The 11,004-nt window shown below is 41.5% G+C and overlaps 2 protein-coding genes across 2 annotated transcripts; both read right to left on the reverse strand.

The window, feature by feature from the left end:
• Window positions 1–1,992: 1,992 nt before the first annotated feature.
• Window positions 1,993–6,256, reverse strand: si:ch73-109d9.3 (zinc finger protein 768). Its single transcript, XM_026359698.1, has 5 exons — window positions 6,007–6,256; window positions 5,451–5,774; window positions 5,230–5,369; window positions 4,993–5,101; window positions 1,993–3,437 (listed from the first exon to the last, which is right to left on the reverse strand). The coding sequence occupies exons 2-5, from the start codon at window positions 5,749–5,751 to the stop codon at window positions 2,278–2,280; spliced, it is 1,710 nt and encodes a 569-aa protein (XP_026215483.1). The 5' UTR covers window positions 5,752–5,774; window positions 6,007–6,256; the 3' UTR covers window positions 1,993–2,277.
• Window positions 6,257–7,213: 957 nt separating this feature from the next.
• Window positions 7,214–10,841, reverse strand: si:ch73-109d9.2 (C2H2-type zinc finger protein). The gene is made up of 4 exons (XM_026359699.1): window positions 10,348–10,841; window positions 9,719–9,855; window positions 9,409–9,517; window positions 7,214–8,563 (listed from the first exon to the last, which is right to left on the reverse strand). The coding sequence occupies exons 1-4, from the start codon at window positions 10,601–10,603 to the stop codon at window positions 7,392–7,394; spliced, it is 1,674 nt and encodes a 557-aa protein (XP_026215484.1). The 5' UTR covers window positions 10,604–10,841; the 3' UTR covers window positions 7,214–7,391.
• Window positions 10,842–11,004: the final 163 nt, after the last annotated feature.

Consider the following 11,004-nt stretch of genomic DNA (forward strand, 5'->3'; position numbering starts at 1 on the left):
GCTGGTCAAAAGCCGCATCACAAAGATGAAAGAGCAATCCAAGCATCTCCTCAAAAAGGTTATTTAAAAAAGTCATAACACAGCATGATGGCGTGCTCACTCAAGTTTCCCAACCTGAGAGCTTGAGCACTTTAATAAAGAAATAAAACCTTTCATGAAACTGACCATGAAGCAGTGCTGTGAACTTGTGCACACTATGTATACCCACTGTACAACAATCAACCCTCACTTTGTGATCACAACTTACTTACCTTGTATTTGTCCCACGTACACATCAGTGGCGAGAAAAAGTATGTGAACCTTTTGGAATGTCATGGTTTTTTGCATTAATGTGTCATAAAACATGATCTGATCTCCAGCTAAATCAAGAGTATTAACAAATATAATGTCCCTAAAATAATTTTAAAAATAGTGATCTTTCATGTCTTTGTAGAGAACAACCATCAGGTTCTTCCTGTAGCTGTGGATCAGACCTGCACTTTGTTCAGGAGGAATTTTGGCCCATTCTTCCTGCAGAACTGCTTTAGCTCTGTCATATTCTTTGGACGTCTCGTGTGTGGCTCTCTTCAAGTCGTTTCATAGCATCTCTGTTGGGTTGAGGTCTGGACTCTGACTTGGCCACTCCAAAAGGAGGATTTTGTTTTTCTGAAGCCATTCTGTTGTGTGTTTTAGGTCATTGTCTTGTTGCATCAATCAGCTTCTACAAAGTTTCAGCTGACGTACAGACATTCTCACATTATCCTGAAGAATTTATTAATACACTTGGGAATTTATCTTCCTCTCAATCAATATGCTGTGCCCTTTTTACATCAGATGTAGTGCTGTGTGTTCTTTCTAAATAGATCAATCTTATTTTCATCAATCCACAAAACATTTTGCCAATACTGCTGTTCTGTCAATGTGCTCTTCCTTCATGGTGTCCTGCCATAGACACCCTGCTAATTTAATGTTTTACCTACTGTAGACTCATGAACACAGATGTTAGCCAGTTCCAATGACTTCAAATCTTTGTCTGTCTCTCTGGGTTGCTTCTTTACCTCATCAATGAGTATTTGTTGTTGGGGTCATTTTACTGGACGCCCACTTCTTGGTAGGAGTAGCCACAGTCCCAAGGTGTCTTCATTTCTAGATTGTTTGTCTAACTTTGTAATCCTTTCCAGCTTTATTTAAATCAACAATTCTTGATTGTAGATCCTCTGAAACCGTCACATACTTATCCACTAACACATATTATTTTAGGCACCTTATATTTTGATGAAGTTAATGAAGAAAACCATGGAATTCCAAAAGGTTCAGATACTTTTTCTTGCAATACTGATACATGTATCACTTTTAATAATAATAATAATAATAATAATAATAATAATAAAAATAATGTCTGTAATGAAACAAAAAGACAATGTGCTGTAATAACAGTGCTGAGTAGTGCTCTCTTACAGTTAGAGGTCACTTTCAACTATTTTCAACTTATTTCCCATGACTATAAATTGAAGAGAACATATATAATTATTGTTTCAAACCTCCCTGCTGCCTTCCATATATTAAACTATGGCTCTGTTACAAAAGGTATCATCTATGATACCTTTTGTAACAGAGCCATAGATTCTAGAGTAATGGGTTAGGGTTAGGGTGCTTGTCTTCCAACTGCCCCCTGCAGGACAGTGGGCCTTAAGGACCAGGGTTGGGGACTATAACACCTCTGTAGTATGAGCGTTGCTCATGTACATGATATCATCTGAACAGAAAACCTTTTTTCCCCAAAATGATATCACCTGGAAAAGCTCTTCAGATGGAAGCAGAGAGATATTTAATACATGATGAAGACAGAAAACTTGATGTGATTTACAAACACGCACTAATAGATCCACAGGAAGCAAGTTGAAAACTATAAGGAGAAACTGGTTTCACCTTTATAAAATGTTCATTTAAATAAAACTTGCTTTAAGCAGCTGATGACTATGATAACCCTGATGCTAGATTAGTAAGTGCTTCATTGCTCACATATGGCGCGATGATGAAGTTGGTATAAATGAACAAGTTGAGTATTCCCAGAATAAATAGTGCTTTATTGACCAGAAGTGACACTTTTTTTTTTAAATAACACTAAGACACTTTCAGATATTACTAGCTGAACCTTTCTTGATTGCACAGACAATCACTTCAAGAGACAAATACACAAGAAGAATTTTTGCGATGCAACACAGAAACACTGGGGCATCTCAATCTAAACAAAACAAACACACCACACTTGTCTTTCCAATCACTCACTGTCCGTCATCATACATCCAGATGGATCCTCTGGTGACGTTTAAGGTTACATTTTTGGGTGAAGCGTTTGCCACAAGCCAGGCAGCAGTACGGCCTCTCCCCGGTGTGAACTCGTCGGTGGGCCTTGAGGTTGCTCAGCTTGGTGAAGCTGCGGCCGCAGAGTGAGCAGCAGAAAGGCCGCTCGCCTGTGTGAGTCTGCAGGTGGGCCTTCAGGTTGCTGGGGTGCGGGAAGCACTTTCCACACTGGCCACAGCGCAGGAGGTGCCTGGGGCCGGCGTGAAGGTGAGAGTCCGGGTGGGGTAAAGAGTTGGTGTGATGGGAGTTAGCCGACTGATGGTGGGTTTTAACGCTGACCCATGGTGCGCTGGCCCGGTTGAGTGCTGCGCTTTGTTTGTCGCCCAGGTGAACCCGTTGGACTGAGAGCAGAGCAGATGCTGCAGCTTTAGATGTGGAGGGAAGTCTGTTAAAGTTCACGACCTGAGCGTGAGTGGCAGACAGTGCTGTAGTGGCGCTGTTGGCGAGCGCGGATGGCGGTTTCTTCACTGGTCGTTGGAGGTGCTGCAAGGCTGCTTGCAATCTGAGGCCTGTGCCCACCTTGGAATGAAACTTCATTACCTCCTGTGAACTGGCTTTATGGGAAATGTGGTTCTGTTTCTGGGAGTTGGAGCTCACCTTGCTTTGCTGTTTGACTGAACATAAGAAAGGCGCCACCTTCTTTTCTGTGTGCTCGGTTTCCTCACACCCATCAGAATCTACAATAACCTCTTGCTTTATCGTCACACCAAGCGCAGTGCTGTTTTTCACCTGAGGACATACTGCGGTTGCAACCTGATCTACTGAGACAGAACTGGACACCATATGCTCTGGATGCTTTAGATGACCTCTAGTTTTGACCGGATCAGAGTCTTTGTCGGTTGCAAGTCTGTGATTCTGCAGCAATCCAGCTGTTGTGACAGCCCAACTGCTGTCCAACTCCAAAGATAAAGCATGAGATGGATCTGTAGCCACGTGTGAGTCCTCCGAGTCTTCAGGGAAAACATAACCTGCAGATGTCTGTCTGTCTTGTTTAATGACCTCCCTCTGTAACTCCTCACTGCTCTCCTGAGTCTGCTTTGGTTGTACTTCAGCCTCAGCCCCATTGGCGCTGTTGAGTTCAGACCCTGCTTCATCTAAGAAATTAAAGGAAACAGACGTTATATTGATGACTTATTATTGTTATATTATTATATTGATGAGAAATTTAAACAGAAGTGCAATTTTTCCACTACCAACTTGTTAAAAGGCATTGAACTTACTGTCCTCTGCATGCAGGAAACATGCAGAGGACAACAAATGTATGTACCTCTGGAGCTTTCCCCAGGTGCTCAATTATAGAGACCATTTAAAACGTGTTTGGCCAGTTTGATCACAAATGGACGGTGCTAAATACAACTGTAAATAACCACTAAGACGGATTGCGATTCGATTAGTCAAACCACTTGTGAAGGCAGTCTGGGACGCATTTGCTAATTTTGCATTTGCTAATGGAAATGCTAATGCATCCGGATGCGCCAAGACAAGGACATTAGAGGAAAGCATGTCTTCAATGCAGGATGTGGTGCTTGTTTTGTTGCTCAGAAGCGCAGTTCTAAGTCGAGCGGCGTCGTGGTGATGATAAATGGGAGTTTAATATACGAATAGCCAGGTACATATAACATATTAATAATAATAATATTCTCAGCTCACAAATTGAAAACAGTATCGGCCAGTGGCTGGATCGTTCATGGACACAAGGCACCAGTCTGATGTGTCAGCTTGGTTGTGGTTGCAGAGGTAATGATGAAAGCTGTTATCATCAATAATAAACTAGTTGGACCTTTTTGGGCGGCAGATGGATTGAAAATGGACTCCAAAAACTACTGCCAGTTTCTGGAAGACACTTTCATCAAGCGGTGGTATGAGAAGCAGTGTGCAGCATTCAAATAGACCATGATGTTGATGCAGGTCAATGCTCCATTGCATTTATCCAAGTACTTCACTGATCCAGTAAAGGCTTCACACATGACCAAACGATGACTTGGCCCCTTGTTCATCTGCTTTAAATTCAATATCAAAAGGGCCTTCCTCAAGTGTGAAAGTGTGAGGGAAAGCAATATACCGTGGAGTTCACCTCTTATCACACCTGGGAGGCAGTGTTTCATCTAAAATTGTTCATAAACAAATAAACTGATGGATTCCATGTATGACTCATGCAAGCAAATGAAAAGAAAGATGGCAACAGAAAGCATCTGAATGTGTGCCCCAATTATGTCAGAGAGGCAGCTGTGAATCATGAGGGAGTAGCAGGAGCAGTAATCCATTAGTTGTGGAGTTGGCATTTTGATCCCTGACTCATCTTGTCTATATGTCAAAGTGTAGTTGAGTTCTGAACCCCAAGTAGCCCAGGCGATTCTGTTGACATCCACGAGAGTCGAAATTATAACAAATAAAAATATGAACCGGACTGGACTGTGCACAGATGACCAGTGAGCCAGCAGCCTAAAGTTACTCCATTAGTAACAGAAATGACTACATGTAAGGTGAATGTAATACGGCAGCCCAGGAAGTAACAATAGAGTGCAAGGACAAATGTATAGATCGCTTCACAGAGGGATGTGTCCTCTGAATTGATATTCCAGTATGTGAATGTGTTCTTTGCAATGATAACTCTCGAATCAGCAGAAATAAACCCAGCATAATACTCACCATTAAGAGCGCCGCTCCACAATCCCACATGCACAGAAGAACAGGACAGTTTTTTAACTATTTCTTCTTTCACGTTCGCATCTGGCAACAAATTGTCTTCTTCTGGTGCCTGAAGAGCACAGGAAACAAATTCTGAGAATTTTACCTCTCACAGATGACAAGCATAGAGCCTCTATCAGCAACGCTGACTGAGTGTCACTGACACTCATTTAGCTGTCAGGCAGACATATGACCGACCTGTGACGTCCTTTCACTGATGCAGGCTGTGGTCTCCTCTGTTGCCTGTGGTGATGCTGATAGAACGTCCCGTCGGCAACTTCTTGTCCACTTTTCCACAGAGTCACCCTCCGTTTTCACACCACCGTCCCTTACAACTCCTGTGAATAAATCAATCACTTAAATATGGCTTTATGAAAGATCTGAATGGGTGATCAGTCCTTAATTCTGTCTGTTCTTACCATCTCTCTGTTCGCTCCTTTCTTCAGCTTTGTCTGCAATGGACAATTCCACATCCTCCTTTGCGCGGTCAGCACATCTCTTACTCTTCTTTTCTTTCCCATCATGGTCATTTAATTTGTTTTCAGCCCACTGCAGTTGCATCCTGAGGGACTCCACCTCCTGGTTCCTGCGCTTCACCTCCTCCAAGAAGCCGTCCTCCACCAACCTGGTCACTTCATACATGGCTGTCTTGATCACAGTCTCCATCACATCTGACAACTGGGTTTGGAAGGTGACAATGAGGGTGTCTAGGTCCGACATGATCAGTGTCCTGTGTGTAATAACTGGTACACAAAGAAATCCCGTATGTTTGGGAAAATAACAGAGAGCGTGGAGGAGACTTTGTTTTACGTTGTTTTCTCGGATAATTTCACCACGTTGTTTAGGTTAACTGTCCGAGTGTCGCCTCTATACACCAAAAACATATCTATTCTGTTGTGGCTTTCTTAGATATGAGGCGATGTACAGCTTTCCAATAGATTAAAACGTTTAAAAGGTTTTAGTAACGACACGTACTATTTGTCTTCGTGAACTGTCAGAGGTCCAGCTGGCTCCTTAGCTTAACGGTAGCATTCTGATGCTAACATTAACATCGTCAACAGATCTTGCGCTACTAACGTTATGGCTGACATAAACCATAGTGGAGCTTATCTGTGTCTAGTTCAGTGATGGTTTTCACAAGTAACGCCTGCTCGGCTGGGGGAGTTCATGTGTGTGTTGATCGTCTCACGGAGCTAGCTGCTCAGCAGTCGCCTGGGCGCCTTGTTTGTGCACGTGATGTCACTGCCGACGCAGTACGGTGGCCTGAAGCTCCCTGAACTCTGCGAAGAACGAAACGCGTTTTATTAAAGTGAAACCCATAGGCTGCACCAAGCAGTCAAATACAACTTCTGCTCATTGTTCACAACTGGAACGGATTTGAATTAAACACTGATTTAATATGATGAATATAGTGGATTAAAACTCTAAACTGTGTAGTAACATGTCAGTAAAGGTGGTGCTGATCAACAACCTTCAACAACCTTATATAGTGGGATGAGGTGGATTCATAAATGATACACCAACATTTTATTACTATATAATGTTGATAACCTAATCCTGTGTAAACTAACTAGTAACTAATCAATATATTCCTCTCATTTACAGTGTCATAAAGTTTAAGTACAAGTACAAGAACTTCTAATTGTTTAAGTACAATACTTAAGTAAATGTACTTACCACCTCAGACTTAAAGTTATTCAACAGCTTGTAAAGGATGAAGCCTAAAGGCTGACAGAAAATAAACATGAGATCGTATTTGTTTAATGCAGTGTGTTTAGCCAATTAACAAAATCCGGGTTTGGCCTACGCTAACGTGAACATAAGGATATTTAGACTTTTTTTCTGAAAATAAAAATAAAATATACAGACTTGCCCTTTATTGACCGTAAGTCTGTGTGTAAAAACTGACCACAGAAAAGCTTTCATGTTTGAAGGTCAGTGAGAGGACAATTAATCACATCAGAAGATTTAGGTCATTACTGAAGTTTGTGACTTGTGACTGATGCTAGAATTACCCTTGTCAATTCTGGTGATTAAAATATATAGAGAGAAATTCAAGTGAATTCACCGATTGAAAAATTTAAATGCAGAATAATGTGATGACAATGACACACTGTAGAGTAACCAAAATATCCAACACACTTTTTGTTTAATGTTTATTGTAACCAAAACATTTTGCTGAAACTAAGTGGTTTCTTCAGTAACAAATGCAATTATACAAATAAGACTTATTTAAAAGCAAAAGACTGGAAGAAAGAAAACAAACTCAAAACTGATCTGAACAGAAATAACACTCATGTTGCAATAATTACAACAAAAAAGTAAAATTATCCAGGACCCTTTCTCCAAATTTTATAGTTTTAAATATCTGTCATGTGTTTTCGTTGATGCGACTTCAGGTGATCCAGGCGCTTGAAGCTGAGACCGCACACAGTGCAGCAGTATGGTCTTTCCCCTGTGTGGATACGTTGGTGAACCTTCAGTATGTCCGCCCGTGTGAAGCTCTTGTCGCACATGGTGCACTGATGGGGTTTTTCTTGTGTGTGGATTCTCTGGTGCAACTTTAGATTCCACAAACGGCTAAACTTGTTCCCACACACAGTGCAGCAGTAAGGTTTGTCGCCTGTTTGGCCACATTTGTGCACTTTTAGGTCGGAAAACGAGAGGAAACCTTTGCCGCAGTGGCTGCAGAGGTGGAGCCCCTGCCCAGAGTGAATCCTCTGGTGGACTTTGAGGTTGCAAGCTTGAGTAAAAGTCTTTCCACACTGGGTGCAGGAGAATGGTGGCCCTTGTGCAGTGCCTTTGTGTGTCTGCTTGTGGGCTTTAAGAGAGGCAGAATCAGGGAAGGACACTGAACACTCATTACAGGTGTGTCTCCTTCCTGCCCTCCTCCCTGTCTCATGCTGCAACCTGTCTCCCAAGTGTAACGTGTCGTTATTGGTAACTGAGGGTCCATACATGCTCTCTGTGCTCTCTAAAGATGGGTCAATGCGAATTCCCTGGCCCCGGAAGTTCAATCTGCTGCCCGACTCACCAGAAATATGCCCGGGGTATAAGATACTTGGATCCTGCAGATATCCTTCCTCATTAATCAGTAAACAGCTGAACTCCCTACTTTCATCAATGTTAGTCCTTGAAGGTGAGCCTAAAGGTGAACCGACTGCAGCCCTTCTATTCCGAGGGTTGGATGTTTGGTAAGCTTGATTCTCAGCTCCTTTGGGTGTTTCTACATCCCCCTCATAATGCCCCATGTAAGTCAGATCCTCTGCCAGGTGGGATGGTGATTCTGGTAACCCATCCAAATTATCCATGTCTATCATGCTGGTATCGCCGTAGCTAGCTTTGTCAAAGCCGCCTAAGTCTTCCATGCCATACCTGTTCTGAAAAAGAGGTTCAGATGGATTACCCGAGTGTTCATTTTGGTCTGACTCTGGTCTCTGGTCAAAGTCAGCTCCCCAATTTATATGGCACTTTGGGATCTTCTGGTCACAGAAACGTTTACTGGGCCCAGGCACACCTGATGCATCTGTTTCTGAATAATGATAAAATGTGGCATTAGTACTGATCTCACTGACACAATGCTTGGCTATTCCTAAAAAGTGTTAAAATTAAAAGTTTTGTCCAAACATAGACAAGAGAAAGTAGAAAATTGTGTGAGAAGTAAGAAAAAAATCAATTTAAAGGATACAAAACTCTCTACATGCAGCTTAATATTCCTATGACAACAGTTGCTATTAACAAGTTTACAGACAATGGGACTGCAACCATCCTCCCTAGATTTGGCTATATGTTTTAATCTGACACATCTAGTTAAACCTCGTTGTTATGAGAAATAAACCATCAAACTTAAGAGAAATTAAGCAGTTTGGTTAGAAGGAATGGGTCACACTACTGTCTACACAAAGAGTACTTGATTCCAGTGAATGTCTCAAAAGGGTGAGATAGAACATATTAGGTTTGGGCTTCCCAACATGGTTGTCCATGCCATTTTCATATGTTGTATCATAAAACTATGGATAATTTTCTAAAGAAGCCTTTTAATTTGAAAGTTTCAGTGTCACATTATTGCTTTTCTACACAATTTTTGGGAGCTACTAAAATAAAAAGCTAAAGTTAAGTAGTCTGTGGTTTAAAGTGCTAAAATAATGAAAGCGACCATTTCATCTTTTGTTTGTTATGGATTTACCCCTGGAACATATTATGCAGTTTGTTTTTTCTGTTAACATGAGGACAATTGTCAAAGCCAATGGAGTTTACTATAGTGGAGCATGTTGCATCTTTACTTAGTGCATAGTATCACACTTTTATAAGAGGGGTTTAAGCATGTCTATTATACTTTATGCATGTATGCTTATGTGTATCTGCGTACAGACTAACCATCCAAGCTGGCTTCCCATCTCTCTTGGCACTCATTGGTTTCTGGCGTGATCCGTAGGGCTTCCTCCTTGAACATCCTATCCAGCTTTTCACTCTGTGCACCCACAAACTGGAAGACGAGCAGGGAGAAATCATTATTACTGGATGTTTAATGTTACATATGTATGGTGTTTGCAGTTTGTTGGCTCAACAGGTTTAATTTAATGCTAAAAGAAGAAAGACAGCAACACACATACCATACTCACTAAATATTTTAAACATTGCAACCTAAATGATGGAAGACTATGTAGTGTAATACACCCTCCTCTACCTGTGTTCCCTTCGTGACACTTGGGGGCACTGGTTTTGACTCTTCCACTTCAGAATCATGTGTTCCTCCATCAACGTCCTGAGAAGTATTTATCTCTTCTTGCATCATGTTCTCTTGTTTCAAACTTTTATCTGTAACTGAAATGGAGATGTACGTTTATAACTGGATGCTATGGTTTACATTACTAGCATATGAAGCATTTAGAAACGGTCAGATGGGAGCATTCTTCATATCATTGACCTAAATGTTTCAATCCTGTTCTGATATGCAGCACTGCACACTTGTATACCAGTAAATTTGCAATCATTGTGCTAAAATATGGATAGTTTAATACACTGCATCCATGTTATTCAGGTTTGTGTGTGTTAGAGCATTGTAGATCACTTTAGGATACACATACACAGTGTGTGGTGTTTCTGATGTAATTTAGTATTGATTTTTCATTACTTTTCCTTTTTATCTTATAATCACTGATGTTCTCATCAACTATGTGGACCTAATATACCAACTGGAAAACCTCAGACGGATTATGTAGTCCGGTTAATTGGTAATGTAAATCATACAAGCAAGCATGCAAGTGTGCGTTTAATCACATGCTAAATGAAAAACTATGAGTAACACAGACTGACCCGTCGATCTGGCTCTCTCCTCGCCGGACAACTCGATTCTCCCACATTCAGCACATCTCCCTCGGCTGTCCCCCTCTCTTCGGCTCTCCGACCACTTCAGTCTCCTCTTCAGGGACTCGACCTGCTCTCTGCACCGTGTCACCTCTTCCAAAAAACTGTCCTCCACAAGCCTTGTGATCTCATACATGGCAGCCTTGAAGACCGTTTCCATTACACCAGAGAGCTGGGACTGAAACGTTACTATAGTCTCGGTCATTGTGGTTATTTCCAACACACCTAACCTAACGTAGACTCGTTCGTAATGTAATGTTAGCCAACTAGCACGCTGCCCTGGTTTTGACTCGGTTAACGTCGCACTAACGTCGGGCACATAAAAGTACCATATTAAACATCGAAGTAGTTTAGATATGTCGAATGGTTCAATGGTTGCAGTGCTCTGTAATCTAACGCTACAGTTTGCTCCTTTGAGCTATCGCATTTCCCCTTGATTCCGTAAACAACCGCACTTCCGAGATTTAAAATACGGGTCGTGAGAGGGGACAAACGTAATCACTTCAGTAGCATATAAGTGTGTTAAAGAATGAGGCAAGAATGACACATTCAGCATTAATGGAAATTAGTCACTAGCATAAACATCCGTTTATTTATACGTTATCA

This window comes from Anabas testudineus, chromosome 1 (assembly GCF_900324465.2).
Source record: "Anabas testudineus chromosome 1, fAnaTes1.2, whole genome shotgun sequence".
Taxonomy (NCBI): Eukaryota; Metazoa; Chordata; class Actinopteri; order Anabantiformes; family Anabantidae; genus Anabas; species Anabas testudineus.

Excerpts from the sequence above, each read along its gene's own strand:
- si:ch73-109d9.3 (XM_026359698.1), bottom strand. The coding sequence starts at position 5,751 with ATGTCGGACCTAGACACCCTCATTGTCACCTTCCAAACCCAGTTGTCA. Across the intron at positions 5,370-5,450 it reads AAGGAGCGAACAGAGAGATG|GAGTTGTAAGGGACGGTGGT; the intron begins GTAAGAACAGAC and ends ATTTATTCACAG. Across the intron at positions 5,102-5,229 it reads TCAGTGAAAGGACGTCACAG|GCACCAGAAGAAGACAATTT; the intron begins GTCGGTCATATG and ends TGTGCTCTTCAG.
- si:ch73-109d9.2 (XM_026359699.1), bottom strand. The coding sequence starts at position 10,603 with ATGACCGAGACTATAGTAACGTTTCAGTCCCAGCTCTCTGGTGTAATG. Across the intron at positions 9,856-10,347 it reads GGAGAGAGCCAGATCGACGG|TTACAGATAAAAGTTTGAAA; the intron begins GTCAGTCTGTGT and ends TCTCCATTTCAG. Across the intron at positions 9,518-9,718 it reads GTGTCACGAAGGGAACACAG|TTTGTGGGTGCACAGAGTGA; the intron begins GTAGAGGAGGGT and ends CTCGTCTTCCAG.